This window comes from Aphis gossypii, chromosome 1 (assembly GCF_020184175.1).
Source record: "Aphis gossypii isolate Hap1 chromosome 1, ASM2018417v2, whole genome shotgun sequence".
Taxonomy (NCBI): domain Eukaryota; kingdom Metazoa; phylum Arthropoda; class Insecta; order Hemiptera; family Aphididae; genus Aphis; species Aphis gossypii.
In genome coordinates, this window is record NC_065530.1 from 51647794 (window position 1) to 51670061 (window position 22268).

Consider the following 22268-nt stretch of genomic DNA (forward strand, 5'->3'; position numbering starts at 1 on the left):
TTGTATCTACCTTTATGTAAAAATTAATCACTGTGGCAAACGTAAGGGAATTTTTTAGATGAATTTGGAACCGTGTGGCGTGCAGTACAATATATTAATATATATTATATATTATGTGCAATGTGCTACTATCGCAGCACCACGCATATAGTCGTAAATTGAGGTTGGCTTAGGGATTAGCACCTCTCCCCCCAAATTTACCCCAGTGTTCAAAGTTTAATAAAAATAAAATAATAATAAATGTTTAAATAGTATAAAAGAAGGCTCATAAATACGTGCATATACCCATATATTATTATTAGACGATCTTTTTTCTATTTGCATTATAGGTACAATAATAGTAGGTAGTCATTTAGATTCCATACTAAAATTTTCAATAATTGTTATCCATATTTATTATTACCTAACCTAACCTTAACCTAATTTGTATTATTGTATGTATATTATGATGTGCTTATGACATATGATTTTCATTGAGTTAATCTACATTAATGTATTAATATAGGTATATTTAAATTTACATTAAATTATTATTTGTTGTAAGTTGAATATTCATTACTTATATAATATATTAATATTTTTATCGATTTATAAATCATTTACATGAATTGTATTTAAAAAATGTACTTTTGTAATATTTACACTTCCAATTAAAATAATTACATTTTTTTAAGGTACTTCTATTATAGATTTCATTATACAAAAAATTGAATAATATTATGTTTATACTTAATCATACAATACATCCATAGAAACTCTTGGAAATATCTCAGAAAAAATATCAAAGACTGAGTCATACAATATAAAATATGCGTATTTTATTGTATAGTTTTTATTGTATTGTTAGTACTTCAGTGTTAATTATGACTTACATAGTTGCAAATCGTATAAATATTAAATACATTATGAATATGATTATAAGAACATCAAAAACTGTAATATAGAATTGATATGTCACAGCCAAACGTTAAATTATATCTTATAATAAATAAATATCAGTGCACTTAGCTTGGATATCAATAAACTTTACAATGGAGTCATAGAAATCAAAATCTGTGCAATAACATTTTAGTTATTATAAGTTAATTATTAAACAATGACCTGTGTATACTGTATACCTATGTCCTACAGAATGATGTTATGATAACTATATGATGATACTCATCTTAACGTATATTCGTTTATATACCTTATAATATACATTCTATATTTTATTGATAAAAAATTCTATATAATGTTAATTATACATTTTTACTTCAATCTAATAACATAATGACTAAAACAACATATTAACTATCACTGATTAGCAATTTTCAATTGGTTTATTTTATATTGATTAGTTATTACTATTCTATGTGAAAACTGAAATCTCAAAATTATAATAACGTAAAAATAAACTTAACTAAAGTTAAAACTTTCCAAAATCTACTTATTTGTCTTGTATTTACAAATAATAGAGATAGGTAGTTAAAAACAATATGATTAATAGAATGTGTAGTGGAATACTATTACTAATAAAAATGTTTCTTATTTCTTATACAAGGACGTAAATGCTAGACGAAATATAAAGAAATAAATTATCTCCAAGAAACTTAAAACCGAACATCCAAGAAATAGTCCAGCAGTGCCTCCAATCGAAACTAAAAAGTGTAAGTATATATAAAGTATGTTATATTCCATATTTATAATAAATATAAAATTTTTGACTTTGTATTTTTTTTCGATTACCTACCTAAAACATCGGTGAAACCGAAAAGAACGTTTCTCTTCAAACGCATACGAGGATACTTGATAAGTCCCCACTTCAAATTAGTTCCTAGGAACCTGGAAAAATATCACGATTATTGCGTTAACTTATAATAATAAAGTCTGTTTAACAGATGTAATTATAAGTAATCACTAATCATATTTCCAATCAAATAACAGTACATTTTTGTGCTACACTTTTTTTTTTATATATAAATTCATTTATTTTAATGATAAATTATAACTATTACATGATATTATTGTAATATATATAAGCCAGTGAAAAAGGAAACATTGACTAGGAGTTTCACGTTATGTAGGTACACCACAGTTGTCCCTTTGGATAGAAATAATAATAGTTATTGTGTTATTAGTTAAGTATGATAAGCATTAAAAAAATCTTTGGCCATTCGAATTTAAGGCGTCTGGCTAAATTGGCCGAAAAAGTATTGGAATACATTTGAGCAATGAGGGAGTTTGAATGGTGCTCCATATTGGAGTAGTTAACCTACTTCGGGTTTTAGTTGCTTATTAGATATAAGTTGCTAAAATTAAATTACCATTGAATTGTGTTGTCACCTTCTACGATATAATTAACATCATCACAAGGTGGGAAACAGCCACAGTTTACTTTTTCATCAACGCTTGTTGTATTCCGAAGTTTTATAAGAAATTCTGCAAATATTCAATAATACATATTTTCATCATATACTAGTTCCTACGTAAACCAGTCTAATTAGTAATTTACCTTTATATTGATCCAAACAATGCATTCCTTCGACATCGCATATTTTATATTTTTCTAAAATTCAATCTCAACATTATTGTATAAGTATTTAATTTTTATTTTTAGATTTAATGTGGAAAAAATATTGAATTAATTTGGGTATTTTTATACTCTACCCGGATCAAAGAATTTTTGATATTCATTTTAATATACCTAATCTTTTATATTGATTTTTATTAAATATATATTGCGCTTTTCATCAATTCTTAGGTGTTCTCCAATGTTTTATGTTGGGATAGTGCAAACCATAAAATATAATTAATATGTAAACGCGATAATATATTAATTAGATGTAGTATAATATGATAATAATACCTATTATTATTTTAATCATTAGGTTATATAAATACTTAGATAAAGAAAATAAATGAAAATACAATAGTGGTCATAGACACTCACAGTACCTATTAAATTCACATTCACCTCTACCTTTACTAAAGGTTTTCTCAAAATCTTTACTATCGTGCATTATGCGATTGTATCTATATAACTATGTATTATAAAAACGTACGTAGTTTAAACGGAACAAGTAAAGACTACAAAGTCACTCACTCAGTGGTCTGTAAAAGTAGGGAACACATCCGCATAGTTTTCGCGCTTGGTCCATTCGACACTGGTTCCGGCACATATTGTACGTATACATTTCCGGACTTATTTCCAAATCGCTCTCTTCCAAGAACCGGCAGCCCCTCTGCCTGGGAGAGAGATATTTGATTTCAGGCGTACTGAATATACTCAGCGCAGTCACGTCCAGTGTTTTGTAGAAATTTTCCGGTGATGGAAAAATACGGCACGCCACATCGGGTGCTTCGTAAGGAGAGTGCACAAATCCCTATCATGGAGGTGTATAAATGACTATGTAATATTTATACATTATCATAGACTAATCTAAGCAGGTAAAAATAAAATAAAACATTTTACCATGTAACCAAAATTCATGGACGTTATTTGAACGAAAATATCCCCGTCTAACGGGGTGCCCGACATTACTTCTATCTTCGGAAACTCACTAATGTTGCGGTTTTTCCAATATCTACGACAGAAATTACGTTTCTCATATCGCGTGAGTTTTTTTAATAATTATATCATCTCCTAAACTCATGGAGATCTATTTTATGTATGTACTTGTAATCGTTGTATGGCGCAATATACCCATTGTACGAATAACATAAGCCTAATTCGGTTACGCTGGGCACCAATTCGATCGACGAAAATATATCCACGTGACTATTGCTGATTGTGTATGATACACTACCACTCAGTGACATAACGTAATCCAAATAGTCATTCGGCGATATCCTATCATATACAGGCACTTCTTTAAACGTACCGTAAGTGGCGTTCGCCAACAAAACCAGGAACGTTCGTAATTCTTCTTTCTCCTCGTCTGTGTAATTTGAAAACCTAAAGCAGTAGGTGTTTAATGAGTTTTTTTATTATTATTTATATATATATATGTGTAATGCAAACGATTTAAAAATAATAAGACAAAACAAAAACATAAAGTTTCATTATTTCACCATATTTGTTAAATAAAAATATTATGTTTGAATTGACTATACATTTATTGATATAAATTATTATTATCCTTTAAGCTGATTTAATTTAATGTTAAAGACGAGAATTTGTTTATTTGTTAACAATAATAATAAATTAATTCACTAATTATTTAATATTTTATATATATACTATTACATTACTGGAATTTGATTTGAATATACTATTATATTATAGTTACTATCTATACTCAATGGTATTATTTAATAATTAAATTAAAGTTACTAAAAATAAAATACTTTAGTTAAACATTTTCTTTTAGAAGTATATTAATTACATTAATTTTAAACCCAAATGGCTTTTTATATTTTATTATATAATTCATATTTTTGAACCAAACCTCACTTTTTCTGTACGAGTTCATCGAAAAGTTGATCATCAATTTTGTTTATAGGACATAAAGTGACTGCTGGAAGTGCAGTAGCCCATTCCTTGTATTCTCTGTCCATAGATATCACAGTTGGATTTTCTTGATAACGATTCCAAGTGGACGAACCTAATATTGCTGAACCATAAATACTCAAACATATTGCAATGACCCAAATTAATCTGTCACATAAAATAGTAGTTACAACTAACAAGAATAATCTATTAAGTACCTATGAATGATTTGTGAAACATATATACCGGCGGATCCCAAACTTCTCCCGTCTATTATTTGAATATTTCCAAACGGCTCCCGTCAAAAAAGGTTTAACGATCAGGTAAATTCCAAAACGGCTACCGTAGAAAAATATTAAAAATTAAATTAAAGTTCAAAGTCAGGTCAGTTCACCAACATTTTTAAAAACACCAAAGATTTCATTAGGAACATCATTGACAAATTTACTTCGAGGAAATATCACGTACTATGGATTAAATAAAAAAATAATATGACTAAAAAATTACCCAATGTACCTAGCTATGATTTTTTTTTTTATATTTCTACTTATACATACCTTTTTTCATTTTTTTAACGCTAAAATTTAATATTATTTTAATAAAAAATTCACAGTAATTAGTGAACGATTTTTGTATATAATTTTTATAATTTACTTAATTTACACCAACACATATTTAACCCGACCTCTTTTGAGACAGTTTTAAGTGTGTATGAAATAAAAATGAATTTGTGTTATAAAAAACCGGAGCCCTTTGGAATTATACCTGTTCGTAAAACATTTTTTGACGAGAGTCGTTTAGAAATTGATCTTTTTGTAAAATGAGAGCCTAATATGGACTACGATCATGGTTAGATCTATACAATTTTATATTATAAACCTCAAGGGTTAAATTCAGAGCAGATTTTGAGAAAATATGAAATAATGGTTAGAAGTAAATAGGTACAGATAATAACACCCAAAATCTAAAACAAAATGTATTTAAATTTTAAATAATATAATCGTACAATTAATTATAAATACAAAGATATTACACGGGTAAATAATGTAAAGAACAACATAATACATACTTTTCGATGTAATGTCTTCTTTTGTCAGTCAAGTGGTTAAGACCATGTATATTGGAAGATGAAAAAAACAAATTAACGAAATTGAATACATTTGTTTTAAGTTTTATTAGTATTCGGTCCTTGTCTTTTTTAATGTCTGAATTGTCAAACTTAAACAAAATATTACGTTTCTGAGGATTCAACTCGTTCCAGTACATTGTTCAGGATTTTGAAAATCACGTGCGGCCGGGCAACAACTATAGTATGTTCACTAAAAGTAAGAATAATAACAGTTCAAAGACTGAACAGAGATGGATAGGAGGTTTTTTATAATGTTCTATTTGGTTAATAACCATGATGTGATTTTTGTTTTGAATAATTTAGTCGATATAATAATAATAATAATAATATTATACGGGTAAGATTAGAGTTTCAACCATATTATCATGAAGAGTAGTTTATTTATTATTTATTATTTTGATTGCTGGGCGTTTTCAAGCACGCAAGTTTTTCGTTTAATCGGCACCATAACTTTTACAGTTTTACGTAAATATTTTTATAGATTTAATATCTAAATATTTAATTGACAAATATATTCAGTGCTGTTTTTGTATGTACTTCATTAATTGTACATATAGATACCTAAAAAAGAGGTTCAAGGTCTCTTTACCTTTACAACTTACCTATTAATTATGCATATTATATTACCATATACCATGTATGATGTAGAGATAGATAATAAATTAATTATATATAATGTATATCACTGCAATAATAAACGACAAGTATTGATGAACAATAATCATTATAAATATGACAAAATAAATACGTTTTATGATATTTTCGTTTTTAAATTCTTTTCATCATTTAAATTTATTATATAGGTAATTAATGTTTTTGGTGATAAAATATACTCAGTAGGTACCTATACTTTACATTATAAATGTTCTGTGATTTAAATTTATGAATACTTAATAATATTTTAAATATTTTAAATTTTTCAATAAGACGAAGACTGTTTTGTTTGACTATATACCTTACTACACTTTTTTAATATAAAAATTTAAAAAAAATCCCTATAGGTATACCTATTAGTATTTTTATTTTACCAATAATTTCGATTATTAGGTACCTATTCTATTTATTGCAACATGGTATTAATAATTACTACTAATTAGTAAAGACGTAAAGTGATAGTGTACATTTTTGGAAATAATATATTATTTCTTTGTTCGTCTAATAATCACTTTATGCCTTTACTAATTTAAATCGTGCTAATCGTGTTAATAATTATAAAAAATTAAAATCTATTTTTGTATTGATAACCTATAAATATTAATAAATCCAGTCAGTCATAATCATTTAAATCAGAAATTCTTGTTTTAATAAATAGGTACCTAATTAATAAAATAAATATGAGGAACTAACGATCAATTTCACATTAAATGTTTTTCTGCTTAAAAAAAGCACAATACACATAATATATATTATAGGTATATTATACGTTTTTATATAATCTAGTTATTAGTATATAGAATATACATAGATAGGTACCAAGCATTGATTTTATTATGTACTATATAAAATTATTAAAGACGAGACCATTTTCCTCCAAAAACGTCATACTGTTTTCCTCCACTGACCATTTTCCTCCATGTTATTTTTGACTAAAATTATGTCTATTTTCCTCCAATATTTTAGTCAGTGTTGTAGTGTTGCGTTCCGTATAATAAAAATAGAGTATGGCTAGGATCACATTTTGCCACCCCTTATTATTAACTAATTTATTATTTTATTTATTAATTGATGCATTTTTATTGACGTGAGTACTTTTATATTATAATTTTAATTCTCTTTTTAGCCACCTGCCAAATTCAGCGCGTACGGTGTATTATTATATTATAATTATACTTAAAATATTTGATTTGTTCTTTTATTTTTAATTTAACATTCTGATAATGAATGACGATTTTATTATTTTATTTATTGAAGGAAATGGACAGTGGAGGAAAACGGTATCTCGTTTTTGAAGGAAAATGACTACGGCCAAAATTAATGGTACCAAGGTAGTCTCCGTCTTACACACGCACGACAAAGACAAAACGCGTTTACTAGTCCGTGTAGAAAGTAGAACTCACTCAATTTTGGTGCTAGAGTAAATACTTATATACTATACCTATTATAAAATTTAATTGTGACAATATTGAATGAGTTCTAGTGTTCTACTCAGACTATGTAAACGCGTTTTATCTATGTCATACGTGTGTAAGACGGAGACAACACATGTGAGTGCGACGTCCTTTTAAAAACCACCCTACTGAACATTATAGTCAAACAGTAATAGACATGGACTGCAGTCTACAGCTCTTATTGTGATTTTGTAAACTAAAAAAGGAAACGAAGAAGTGTAACTATGTGAGGAATAGAAAATGTCTATTAACCGCAATCATTGGGCTTCTAAAAAATAAAAATGTATTAATACCTAATAAAATAAGATTGATGGATTGATGTTGAAACATTACTAATTACCAATTATACCCGATTACCCGAATATTCAGATGTCGAACAATGGAAGTTGGATTAAATATTTTTCACTTTCTCGGGAAGTCAGAATAAATGCATATTTTCAATTTTGGATATTATCATATTAATTCTAATTTCTATTAGAACAAATTTACTTTTAAAAGTAAATTTAAAAAAAAAATTAAATTAAATTAAAAAAAAAAAATAAAATTTTAATTTTTTTTTTTTTTTAAGTTTTTTTGAAACTTGAAAGTTTAGATGTACTATTTTGTGGTACAAAATGCACCTTGTATAATACCCATATATATGTTAATACTATCACAGAATAAAAGTCCCCACACGGCCACACACTGCGGTAAAATACTTTAAAATCGGCGGTGGCGGTAAAATTGTGTTCAGAGTTCGGACTCATTTTAATTTTTAACGCTACCGCCACCTCTACCGCTAGCAGTGTGTGGACTGTGGGCACCTTAAATTAATATTGATACTACCACAGTACCACGATATAGACACAGAACAATATAGAGGAGATTCTGGTTGCCATGTACCGCGGTCACGGTCACCAATTCTTAGTTTGTTTACATGACGCTAACAAGCCGGGCTCACGGACCACGAGTCCTCTGCCTCTGCCTCAGCAAATACTGTAAAATGTAAAAACTAAATACTAAATAGTGTGAATTTAAAATTAATAATTGTCATTTACGATTACGATTCGGATTTACAGTATTGAGTGTGTGGTCTCAGACAACAGTCAAAACCTACAAGTGGCAAGCGGCATTAGCGGACGTATGTTATCACTTATTTATTGCTAATTGTTATTAATTGCTACCAGCTACAGACCCGACTACGGTCTTCGATTTTACCATTAAAATATGGCCCAGAGTTGTAGATTGAGAACGGTGGTTAGAATACAAAAATATTAAAATTGTTTGTGTTTCGGATGTTCAAATTAAACATATAAATAAACTAACGCCCAGACCTAACGCCTACTTAAAGCTAAAATTATTATAATTGTTTTCAACTACTGTCCAAGAATACTTATCTCGGTAAGATTTTTGTTAAAAATTTAATAGTTTGCTTGTACAAGTATAATATTATTAGAACTATAATATTTTGGTTTATGTATTTTATAAGTAGTTTTGTTTTTGTAGCCTTCAATGTGTAAAAAAAAAAAACACTAATTCATCATGTATACAATTTTTGTTTATTGTTCGTTAGTAGGCTTGCCATTTGTTCCGATTTTAAAGTCATATGCTCATATCTCAGCCGATCTTTCAGTTTACCTATCCTAATTAATAGAAGTCTAGAGAAAATAACATTAAATATTATATTATTTAATAATAAAACATAGAATAGGTAATATATTGTACACTGTATCATATTATCATTATCTTATGTTATCTAAATGGCTTAATCTAACAGGCGTGGTTTTAGGTTTATCTGTGGCCATGCTATAAGTAGTTATATAAAATATAAATATAATTACCTATTGTCAGTTTGTTCATGTTTTAGAGTGTACGTATGTGTTTATACAGTTACTATATTATTATTTTTATTAAAATTTATAACAAAAATGTGTTAAAGATCATCTACTTTTAACAATGAATTACAGAATGAATATAAATAATAAATTTAAAAACTATACTTTGATATTACTAATAAATTTTAATGTATCTTTATATTAATTAACAAATGTTTAAATAAACAAGGATATTATATTTATTTTAATATGTGTTTCATCAAAAACAAAGTTATTCAATATTATGTCCTCCTGTCTAATGATTTCAAAATTTGGCAACTAATATCCACTCATTAGATACCTACTGTTTTCATTTAAAATATGAGAATGTCTGTTACTGTCTTTAAAATGAAATGGAAAACAGTTCCTAAGTTAGTTGTTTAACTTCATCTGATTAAATTAATCTAAAACAATAATGATTTTTCTAATAATTGATATATTATTTTGTAGAAATTATGGACTTAATAATGGGTAATTCTCAGTCTATATTATTTAATTATATTTTCATCAATCCCATACACATAAAAGCATATCGTACATATACTAATTAAATACTTTGTTTTACTAAAATTTGATTTTAAAATGTTTACTTACCTTATTTTTATAGATATCATTATTGTTTATCATTTGTAAAATAGATTATTTCGTTTAAACTGTATATGTGTCTGTGTACTTATTACTTGCAAATAATCAAAATAACTGTAGGTCTTGTGAAATGTCTTTGTGATCAATAATAAATAAGATCAGTAATAATTAATTAATAATTACTGACAGCATAATAAAACATATTTTATCACTAACATTCCTGTTTAACAACATTTTTGAGAAGTAGAGAATATCATACAGTAAACATTCTAAAATTAATCAGTATAAATTATAGCAGCATAGCGTTCGTTAAATTGACTAATAGTAAGTGTTCTAGGGTTAAATAACTGAATCAATAATAATTAATATTATATTATTTATTAATCTATTTATCTAGCTATTTATATAGTGATATTATTATTTACAAAGTTTTTTTTTAATAAGAGTATTTTCTATTGATCTTAAAGCAGTGGCGGCTAATAAGGTTCACATAAGGTGGTGCACATTAATTTTGTAAATTTTGTTATTTTTGTTATAGGTATATATCAAAATAATTTACCTACTTAATACTTAGGTATCTAAATTGAAACGAACAATGTGACATCGCGGAACATAACAATAGGTTTGGTGCACACATCAAAATATGTGCTTCAAACTACCATATATTACTAATTGATATTTCGAGACGTCTAGCTAATTCTTACATGGCCAACCGAAGCGCAAACAATTTGTGCTCTGCGAATTAATCATCATTTATAGACACACTTTTCACCATAAAAGTTGCAAAAACTTTTTTTTATTAATATATATATTTTTTAGTACAGACCATATGCATAATAATCAATATATATTATTATAGTAATCTAATAATTTTTTTGGACGGTTCACGTATTCCTGTGCACCATACCATGAGCCGCTACTGCCATAAAGACTAATAATATATATTATACTTAAATAGCTTTTACTTTTGTTTTAGGAAATACAAGTCAGTAAAATTATTTGTATTTTACTTAATTGAATCATGGAACGCAATGATGAAAAAGAACCATGCTCTACAAACATACTTAATAAAGAAATCTCAAATCAGAATAAAGATTTTAAAGATAATCAAGAAGTCATAGTAAAAAAAATAAAAAAACAAAATATTTACGTTGATGATGAAGAAGATGATATTGATATTGATGATGAAAATCAGATTATGCCTGCTAATATGTGTTTATTGGCAGAAAATACATTGTGTGATAAGAAAGAAGATGAATGGGTAATTGATGAAGATAGTGATCACTCTATCGATGAAGATTTAAGTATTTCATCTTCTAAGGTATCTAAGGAAGATAAGAAAACTAATTCAAAAACACCAGACTTGGATACACAAAAAATAAAAAACTCTACCTTTGGTTCTAAAATTAATGAACCAATTTCTAATGTGAAAGAAACTAAAGATGAATCATATTTATCATCTGCACAATTGCTTAAACAAGTACAACATTTAACTAACTCAACTTTAAACGACTTATATCGCCCATCATGTTCAACTAGTTTACCTGGTCCATCATGTTCTACCAACATACCTAAACCATCATGTTCAACTAACTTACCTGGTCCATCATGTTCTACCAGTATACCTGGTCCATCAAGTTCAACCAGCACACCTGGCCCATCTCATGATTTTTCTTCTGATAAATTACCTAGTTTATTTTACGGAGACTCAAATGATACTGTTTCGATTATGGAAAGAGAACTACAAGTACGCCTTTTATCTAATTTTTACGATAAATTATTTTTAAATGAACAAGATAATACTGAACTAAATCAAGATATTAAAATATCAAATTTAGAAGATTGTGACTATTCTAATCATTATTTATCAGAAAACACAAGTTTCAAAAATACTGATGAAAAACCAAAAACAGAAAATACTGAATGTTTTGTAGAAGATCCAGATATTGTTAACCCTGATATAATGTACAATATTGATCTTAATGAATATTATAATCAGTTGGATGCTTTAGCTTTAAAAGTTATTAAAACGCCTGATGACCCTACAGGATTAGTTGAATACAAACGATTGCCTCCTTTTCCTCAAATTGAACAAACACGGAGACAGTTCACAGCGGAGGAACGTTTTAAATTTGCTAATGGTATTCAAGAATGGGAATATCAAATTGATCGTGATGACTGGAATAAAATAATGGTAAAACGAGCTGTAGTTTTCACAGCCCATGCTGGATTTAGTATAGCAAACGAAGAGAGCTTATATGTTTTAGCAGATGTAGCTATTGACTATGTTAAAAAATTAGCTGTTATAATGAAAAAACATTTTGATATTCAATTAGATAGCCCACATCCAGAGAGTATTGATCCAATTGATAATAGTCTTCAAGAGGCAAGTATAATATTAATCTTATATTTAGGGAACTTATAATACTTACTAAAAGTATAATAAGTACTAATATTATAATAATATATTAATAAAACAGATAATTAGAATATATATTTAAAATGTTTCTTTACTCAAATAATTAAAATTAAATATATAATATTATTATGCAATACTTGTGATAAATTATCAAAGCAGAATAAACAAATGAATAATTAATCATAGAATGCTTAATGGTCACAGGCTTGATAGCCTTTCAGCCATTTAAATTATATTATACCTAATAAAATGTAAAAACTAATGAGTTTAATTTATAAAAATAAAAAACATAGATTGCAATAAATATTTATTTTCATTTATTATAATTTTTTAGTTTAGGTACTTAGTTCAATGGTCTTTGAAAATTTATATAATGTATTAAATATACAAAAGAAAATTAATTAAACATGAAAATAAAGATTCATAATATTTTATATTATATTGCTTTATTTTACAATAAATGTTAAAAGTATTCAATTTAATTGTTATAAAATCTAAACCTCTTACAATTATAATTGTGTTTTTAACAGTGGCGTAAATTGGCCTCAATTTCTGGTGGTGCAAAGGAATATTTTAATTTTTAACCCACCAATACTAACTTTGTTTGAAAATTCCTACCCAATAAACATTATATTTTTCTTTTTCTTACTAACTACCTAACTTACCTAACTTGCACTACCGTCTGTCACATTTTAAATGTGATGGTGCAATTGCTACGTTGGCACCACTAAATTTATGCCACTGACTGGTTGTTAATATTATTACCTGATACTTACAATGAAACCTTTAAATCAGAAATTTATGGGTAATGAAACTGTCCATTTTTCGAAGAGATCAATGATTTCAATATTTTATAAAATTCTTTAAAAATGAATTGTGATTTGGTAACTTAGGTTTCTTAAAACTTTTTCAATACTATGCTTATTATAATTTCATGCATTTAAAAGAAATTATTTATAATATAATATACATTAGTACAATGTAGTATTTGTGTTGTTGATAATATTAATCTTATATTATAATAATATTTTAGATAAGACAATTAATATTTAACTTCTATAATCTACTGAATCCATCAAAATATGTGACTGAATATTTATCCACTGTTTTGACTTATAAACATGTTGATATTCATTTGTTGAACGCTGGTATCTATAAATCAAGCCACTAACAAGTTAAATAAAAAGTTTTTTCATTAAATTAAAATTTAACAAATAATAATTGTTTAAAAATAACCTACCTTATACAACAATATTTTTTTGTGCTTAGCAACTTTTAATCTAAGTTGCTTTATTTTATAAAAATAATGTATAATGTGAATTATAGATAACTAATTATTTTAAATTTCTATTACACTGAATTAACTTAACTAGTTGGAAAGTTTTATTAACTTATAACTGGTCAGTGTTTAATTGAAGATCTTAATAAAGGTAGCAGAATAATCTAAAAATACTACCAATAAAAATCAAATATATTCTATTTTTTTCCAGATAACTAATTCAAATAATTTATCAGTTTTTTTTTTTGTTTTTTTTTATCCTCTTTAACATTTAAAACTTAAACTAATCTAATTAATTACTATTAATAATTTAAAATTAATTTAAGATTTATGGTTTGTTTCAGATTGGTGTAAAAGGTGGTGTAAAAGAACTAATTGAACATTATGAAAATGATGTTTTTGGTAGACGTAACAAGCTTGTAAAGAAATGTCAACATTTGAAAAAGCTTATTGATCGTCAAATTGTCAACATAATTAAAACTCAAAATGTCACTTCAGATAATATAGAAGAATATTCAACTAATGAAATAGAAGAAAATTTTCTATCAAAAGAAATGGACATAACAGAAGAAGTAAAAACTGAAATTGAGGCGGGAATTGAAGAAGTTATAATTGAAACTCAACTTCCTATAGATGAAAATAATATATTTACAGATACTGAAATTGAGCATATAGATTCTCTCTACGTTGACAATACAGATATTGAAGTAAAGATGGATACTGGTAAAAAGAATATCGAAAATATTAAAATCGGTGCATTTGACATTAAAGATAGAAAAATAAACAATTCAAGATCTTCTGGCCCTACTAAAGTAATAGAATTTGATCTTTTAAAACCATTAGATATACAATACGAGCATGTTGATGCAAAGGAAATACTTACTGATTTAGAATACTCTTTTGATTTAGAGAGTTTTCCTAACTCTCCAGAATCTAAAGAAAACCTTGGAACTTCAAAAAAGGAAGAAGAACCACCAAAAATGATGAAGCCATTTGTACCTATTGAAGATGGTCAATATATAGGGTATAAGCAATTAGTGAATCAATTTGATGAAGATTTTGATAATGATTCGGCTTCGCTCACAGACGACAATGTCCAAACAATATATGTCCATACAATATCTGATACTGATGAACCAATTTCTATGAATGATGATAATGCTGATAATTCTGCAGACAATACTGTTCAAGTTATTCCCGTGGTTAATGAAAATGATGATTCTGATTCGAACATTGATTATGATATAGTCTCTGTACATTCTTTTCTTTAAGATTTAAATTTAAATTTATGATGAAAAATCAAATTAATCAAATATCAACTTAACAGTAATATTATTTATATACTCATATATTTTAGCCTAGGAAAATATATTTAAAATTAAATTTTTAAGTAGGTATTAAGATAAACTTAAAAATACATAATTACTAGGGCCCAAAAATTATATGCATTAAAAATGTTAAAATATGCTGAAAAATATACTAAATTGAAATAAGTTTAATAGTATTAATTAATTAAAAAATTTTGAACTTGTATAACTCATTGGATCATTAAATTACTCATTGTTTTCTGAGTATTCATTCATCTAATTAAAAAATAAAAACATTTATACATTTTTATAATATTACCTAAAGAGTTAATGTTGACTATTTTAATCTTGAATATATTTTCTAATTTTATTCATGCCAGTTTTTAGTTAATATTTTCTTGAATCTAGGAAAATTTGTTTTGTATTCATCTGAATTGAAGATAAGTTAATTTTTTAAGTATAGGTACTAAGTTATTGCATAGGATTTCACATTAGTTTTTCGTTATCATTATGGTACCTATAGCAAATATTATTATCTTGCTTTAGTGAGCTTTGTCAAAAGAATATTGAAAAATTAGTCAAAATAACAATGAGTTTCATAAATGGGTAAAAATAATCTAAATGTCCTAAAGTTAATTAATTATACGAGCTATATACTGTATTAGCGATAACTAATTTTTTCAATATATTTAAAACTATATAAAATATAATTTTACATACCTTCTTATTAGGCAAAGATTTAAAATGTATCTCCAGCTACTTTTTAAACTAATAAAAGTAATTATGCAAATGCATATAATTCTGGGCCCTTATAATATTACATTAGAATATTAGAATAATAAATTAACGGTCAAAAAAATATGAGACTACATTACTACTTATGCAAAATTTAACTTGCAGAATTATATATTTTATAATCACCTAAATTAAATAATTTCTTATTAATAGTAATTTTTTTATGATACATTTTTAATGTATATTTTTTACATGATATTCACTTATTATCGTATATTTAATTTATCAACATTTTATGATAAAGTAATTATTAACTCTAACCATTTATGATTATCTACTTATTATTAAACAAGATAGTTAATATCAGGGGTTAGAAAAATTTTTTTTTAATTTTTATTTAACATTTTTAAAACATCTTTTCATACATTTTTTTTTTATTATTTTTAATAAATAAATGTATTGAGAATTATAATTATTATTCAAATAATCGTGTTTTTTAGAATTTCTAATGTTTTTCTTAGCTAGTAAAAATTAATTTTAATAATGAGAAACTTAACATTTTTACCTTTTACAGAATAATATGTTTTTTTTTAAAGTAGAATACCTTGAATAATCTGAATTATCCTACCAAAATAATCCTTTTTTTAAATTTTTGTTTGGTTATCATTTTTAACATAATTTTTTTTTACGTTTTCTACCCCTGATTTTATTTAATTATTCTGTATTTTATTTTATACTTATCTTACTGTAATTATTTTTAATCAATATATAATATAAAAATGCAATTTGATTTTCATTTATATATATTTTTTTTTAATTAAGCTTATTAGTTGAAATCCATTCCATATTGGCAAGTTGTGCCATAGAACATGGATGTTTCTTATCTAATAATTATACAACACAGTAAAGTTGTATAACACTATGAAGATCATGGATCGGATGCTACTGTAACTGCGTTGCAGTATAGATAAGATTTTGTTGTTGGTGTGCTGTTTTCTACCATTTTGTGTTAAGTTTAATGTTAAGTCGGCGCTACTGTAAATGCTGCGATGAATATGTTGATGACAGTTATAAGAAACACTCCAAGGACTACGTAATTGTTTAATTTGATGGTATCCATCTTGGTAACTTCGTTAGACATGCTACTACTGATGCAAGCCATGCGACCTTTGAATATGAGAATAGTTCCAACAAACACCTACGACGAGCAGTAAAACACGATAAAATAGTTTAAGTATACAAATAATTTATATAATGGTAAAATCATTTTACAGTTTTTAGTATTATTAACACATTTTTATTCAACAATTTTAATAATTTTGTTGTAATTTAAAAATCTTGGAACAGTATATTTTAGTATATTTACTTAAATCGGTGGTTTTCAAACTGGGTGCCGTGAGTATATTAGTATTCACTAAATGTGCCACGGTTTTTCCATAAATTACCGATTGCATTGAATTGTGATATAAGAAAATAAATTAATAATTAATTCAAAACAATTTTATTTATCTAAAAAAAGGGTCAGTGTGCCGTGAATTTTTTTTTGAAGTGTACAGTGTGCTGTGTATAATAAAAGATTGAAAACCACCGACTTAAATTATCTTTTTCTGTACTCATTAAAATTAAAAATTTAATAAGTATTTAGACTAATTTTAAGCTATTATAGGGATTTGAATGTTTTTAGTTTGTTTTTTTTATAAGTTGAAGGTTGTTTTACTTGAACTCAACTACTAGAGCCATCTTAATTTGTTTTTAAAGCAGTTTAAAAGTATCAAAGATACATAGACGTATTAAATATCTTTTATTCTTAAGAGTTATTTAATTTTAACAGCATTTATCAAAATTACGAACATTGCTAAGAATTATTTTGTAAATAAGAATTTTAAATTTTGATTTAAGTCAAGACTTTAAAATTAAAAACGAAGTTTCTCGTAAGTTGTTTTAACTATAAGTATAATTACATTTTTTTTTTAGTTCATTTGAAATTACAGCTAATAAACTTGATGATTCAAAATTTAGAAAACTGAGCTAAAAATTCAATTTGTAGAGATTATCGATTTAGGATTATTAGAAAGAGAATAAATGAATTACAGAGTTCCAAATTTTTATCACATGCATAGGTATTTATTATTACTTTTAAAATTGCAGGTATAATATTAGATACATCATATATATTTGAAAATAATAGTTATTTTATTTTGCTTAACATTTTTATCTATAATCTAATCCATATTTGTTATTTTAAGTATTAAAAATGATGTAACATTTATTTTTATTCATTTCTAATTGCTCGAAAATCCTATCATAAAAAATTTGGTACCTTTTAATCGTAAATAAGAACACCGCCGATCGATGCTAATTACATATACTTAGGTATGTTCTAAGTTTTTACTGAATATGAGTACATAAGTTCATATTTTATATATCTACTTCTAGTTTTATTTATACTAGCTAACCCCGTGGCCATTAAAAATTCCAATTCTATAACGTGATTCAAACTTTGTTTAATTTGTTATTTAATATTCGATATAACGGTGTTCAAAACTTCGACATTTTCATTGACTATTTTGAATCCCAAAAAATTTGTGCTTTAAAATGCGAATTTTGTAAAATGCTTTCTTATTGCACACTAGATTTGTAGTACGACTGGTACGAGTGTATTGTGTAAATTGCAAGCCTCGATCTATCATTGTTCAGGCTCTACATTTATCGGCCAGTGAGTTAGTCAGGTTATATTATAGCCATTGTAACGATTGTCGTGAGACAATATATGAGACTTATGATTATGCGAGCAGTATACTATCAGGCAGGCAATCTACTTAGTGGATTACGGACCCCGTGAGATGTTTACGTTAGTTTTTAATTTCTAACCTTAAAGTTTCTAAGTTATTTCAATTTTTTTTTTTTATTATGGTACATTGGTGAATAAGATACAATAATATGCCATCTCGTGGTTTTTATATAGTTGGTATAACAATCTGACTTATGTGTTTGATACATTCGTCACTTAACTATTACAACTAATTTTTATTTAAAACCAATAACAACAAAAAATAAAAATAAAACTTATTTTTACCAATTTTAACCTTTTAAAATCGAAATTTTAAAAATCCTTTCTTAGTGCACGGTAAAATTATAATATTAATTTATCCTCAAAATTTTAATTCGATATCTCAAATATATTCTGTTCTTCATTGATTATTATTAAAGTACTCTTTCTTTTATATTTAGAGATTTATTTGAATTTCTTTACAATCAATAAAATCGTGTCGTAAATTTAGTATGTATTACATTACATTATTGTTTTATCGAAGGGGCCAAAATACATAATATTATGTTCTCTTTCAATATTATCAAGAGTCTACTGTATAATTTTGGTAAAATTAAGCATTTAAATAGAAAATAACAATTTTTGTTAATTTTTTATTATTCAAATATTATTTTTAGCCATATTGAGGACTCTTGGACTCTCATTACTTCATATAATTATATAATATAATATTATGTGTTTATAATTTATATACTATAATATACAATGTCATTTTTAAAATACTTGGATTAATTTTTAGCAAAGGTTCCTAACCTTTTTTGACTCACGGCACCCTAAGTCATTTTCTAAAAATCCGGAGGCACCCTATAGAGTGTAGACTACTTCAGTTTTATTTAGCAATGCATAAGTATATATATCATTACCAATTAAACCGATATTAACATTAAAATAGATTGAACATCGTAATATTTCTACAAATTATATGAAACACAATAGGTTTTATAATTATTATAGTCTACTTTATTACTCATAGTGCTATATTTTTCAAGAAATCGTTTTTTCTTAAAATATAAATTTCAAAATAATAATTTTGTTAAAACCGTTTTTTGCCCTAGTTGGAATCTCTAGTATATTTGTACTATGAAGACATCACGATAAATCTATTTATATCTTGTCTTTTGTCGGTATTTTTAATTAAATAGTTATAAAATAGCAATTATAGCTAGGTAATTTGACTTTGTAATAAAATATTTATAGCAAAATAAACATAAATATATTATAAAATATCCTTAGAAATAGAGTATTACCTACCGCTCAAATGTTTTTTCCGTGTATAATATAATTTATTATTGAGTTTAAATCTAACACATTCATCACATTATAGTAACGTAGTCAGTACTCAATGACAGTCAATCGAAACGTATTGATACGTTACAGTAGAATAAGTTCTCCCCAGTTTTTTTCTTATAATATATAATACTAATTTTGTAAAAAAATATTTTAAGTAAACAATAGAATTGGTATTTTTTGATGAACTTTTATTTTAGATTCCGAGTTGAACGAAGAATCTACCCATTAGTTCTACAAAGATGATTTTTTTTGTTTTTTTCAATTAAGAATAATAAAATTTGATCTTAAACTTCAAATTATTCATTTTACCTATTATACACCTATAACCTATGATTAGTAATTGGTATAATTGGTACGATAGGTTAAATCAACTTTTGCCAAAAACATTACCTTTGTATCATTAGTTTGAGTAATTTTTGAACTAATTCTGAATTATCCTGCCAGGGTGTCAATAAATAATAGATTCGTGGTTAGACAAATTTAAAATAATCAAAATATTTTTAAAATTTCTTCGCATGGGTATAAAATAGAATATGTTTATTTTAAATCTCTACGAATTATAATTTTGAATTGTGAAAATATTACATAATACATTACTTTTGTTTAAATGTTCAATGTTATCAAAATTTGAGTTTTAAATGTTTATGAATAAAAACTCGAATTTATTTTAATCTCTTATTTTGAATATGACCTTTTATATCAAACTATTATGCAAATTAAAAAGATTCGTACAAAAATAAAAAACAATCAAATTCTTTAGAACTTTTTAAGGAAACAAAAAAAAACTATTTTAGAAATATTGAGTTCATACTTAAGTGTTACAACTAACATTAAATTAGATTTAAATAAATTATATACCACGATAAAAAAGTATGCAGTATATTAAATTATTAGCTGATTAATACGGTTAAATAATAGATTATGATTTTTGGAGCCTTCTTGTTTTTTGACTTGAACGATAATATAATTTTAAATTATTGTATGTATTATATAAATTAGATTTTATTTTTGTAATTAAATATTTTTAACTTTGAATCAATCTGTCTTATTATAAATTAAATGTTTGTTTTTGTTTCAAAAAATAAATTAAAACATTTTTTACTGTCAAAGACCAAAGGAATATATTATGTTAGGTTATTATTACATATTTTATTGTCTTATATTTTTATTTAATATTTATGATTATAAAAAAAGCAACATATTTACAATATTGAATATAGAACCACCTGGAATGTGGTTGTGCGAATTTCTTTGCCTAATTAAATTTAATATGCAGTATTAAAAACAATTGAAACCTCTTAAAATTGTTGTCTATACTGTATTACGTATGTAAGTACTAGATTTTCTCGCATTTATATAACATCGTAAATACATAACTTATAAATTATAGTATAGCTCCTACTTGTAATATGAGGCTGCATGCGATCAACACCAATAGTAGAACGAAATTTGTAGAATTTTCCCCGCGGAACTCCAATATATAGCGGAGTTGATTAGCATTGGCTGTGAGCAGCGCGATGTCCATCATGCCCTGTGCCATGTTCTTCTTGGTGTCATACGTGGCGTTGCTGATCTTACTGAACGACCTGGTCAACAGACGAGTGGCAGAACGTCTACTATTTTCGTTATTGCCGCCATCGTCCATCTCCAGACTTGTGTCTGTTGCATTAATCACGTCCGTCATTTTACAAAATCTGGTAGTATTGCGTCTACACTCTACGCGATGATGTGATGTAATATAACTTATTCGTATATTATTATAATATTGTAAATTATATAACTACGCTGCACTATTATTGTTGTTGTTGTTGTTATTAATTTATTATGGATCATCAATATACTATTACTAACTGCTATACTACGCTTTGAGATAAAAACAGGACGTGTGGTATACCACAAGAGATACACCATATTATGATGCCTGAGAATCGAATACGAACAATGGTGGTGGCGGTAAACAGTAATAATAATTTTTTTTCATCTCCTTATCGAAAATTTGAATAATTTATACAATAATTTCATTGATATACTTAACAGTACCTAATTATTATTACATGAAAATTTATCGAATTCTCCTCGAATTGTTATGTGACTTGTTTACATAACTGTATATTTTTATTTTTTTATTATTGCTGTAAGTATGTAGCTACATATTGACATATTGTATTATGGTCGTTATTATTGTTGAGTCGTCATTTATAATATACCTAAACATACTTAAAGTGTTAGATGGGCTCTTACGATTTAGCACATTTGGCTAAT

At 26.0% G+C, this 22268-nt stretch overlaps 3 protein-coding genes across 4 annotated transcripts; 1 reads left to right on the forward strand and 2 right to left on the reverse strand.

The window, feature by feature from the left end:
* Positions 1-1303: 1303 nt before the first annotated feature.
* LOC114131914 (pickpocket protein 11-like) lies at positions 1304-10435 on the reverse strand. The gene is made up of 10 exons (XM_027997259.2): positions 10156-10435; positions 5541-5790; positions 4436-4639; positions 3659-3937; positions 3455-3566; positions 3086-3365; positions 2495-2548; positions 2307-2421; positions 1733-1824; positions 1304-1640 (listed from the first exon to the last, which is right to left on the reverse strand). The coding sequence occupies exons 2-10, from the start codon at positions 5735-5737 to the stop codon at positions 1528-1530; spliced, it is 1446 nt and encodes a 481-aa protein (XP_027853060.1). The 5' UTR covers positions 5738-5790; positions 10156-10435; the 3' UTR covers positions 1304-1527.
* LOC114131913 (uncharacterized) lies at positions 8596-19587 on the forward strand. Of its 2 annotated transcripts, none has more exons than XM_027997255.2 (3): positions 8596-8828; positions 11123-12532; positions 14189-19587. In XM_027997255.2, the coding sequence occupies exons 2-3, from the start codon at positions 11168-11170 to the stop codon at positions 15113-15115; spliced, it is 2292 nt and encodes a 763-aa protein (XP_027853056.1). In that variant the 5' UTR covers positions 8596-8828; positions 11123-11167; the 3' UTR covers positions 15116-19587. The 2 variants fall into 2 exon arrangements, with proteins under 2 accessions (XP_027853056.1, XP_027853059.1); XM_027997258.2 differs by lacking the exon at positions 8596-8828 and adding an exon at positions 8835-9088.
* On the reverse strand, positions 16908-21913 carry LOC114131924 (ninjurin-B-like). Its single transcript, XM_027997269.2, has 2 exons — positions 21409-21913; positions 16908-17084 (listed from the first exon to the last, which is right to left on the reverse strand). The coding sequence occupies exons 1-2, from the start codon at positions 21688-21690 to the stop codon at positions 16908-16910; spliced, it is 459 nt and encodes a 152-aa protein (XP_027853070.1). The 5' UTR covers positions 21691-21913.
* Positions 21914-22268: the final 355 nt, after the last annotated feature.

Excerpts from the sequence above, each read along its gene's own strand:
- LOC114131914 (XM_027997259.2), bottom strand. The coding sequence starts at position 5,737 with ATGTACTGGAACGAGTTGAATCCTCAGAAACGTAATATTTTGTTTAAG. Across the intron at positions 2,549-3,085 it reads CTACTTTTACAGACCACTGA|AAAAATATAAAATATGCGAT; the intron begins GTGAGTGACTTT and ends ATTGAATTTTAG. Across the intron at positions 1,825-2,306 it reads GGTGACAACACAATTCAATG|GTTCCTAGGAACTAATTTGA; the intron begins GTAATTTAATTT and ends ATATTTTTCCAG.
- LOC114131913 (XM_027997255.2), top strand. The coding sequence starts at position 11,168 with ATGGAACGCAATGATGAAAAAGAACCATGCTCTACAAACATACTTAAT. Across the intron at positions 12,533-14,188 it reads TTGATAATAGTCTTCAAGAG|ATTGGTGTAAAAGGTGGTGT; the intron begins GCAAGTATAATA and ends GGTTTGTTTCAG.
- LOC114131924 (XM_027997269.2), bottom strand. The coding sequence starts at position 21,690 with ATGACGGACGTGATTAATGCAACAGACACAAGTCTGGAGATGGACGAT. Across the intron at positions 17,085-21,408 it reads CATGCAGCCTCATATTACAA|GTGTTTGTTGGAACTATTCT; the intron begins GTAGGAGCTATA and ends TGCTCGTCGTAG.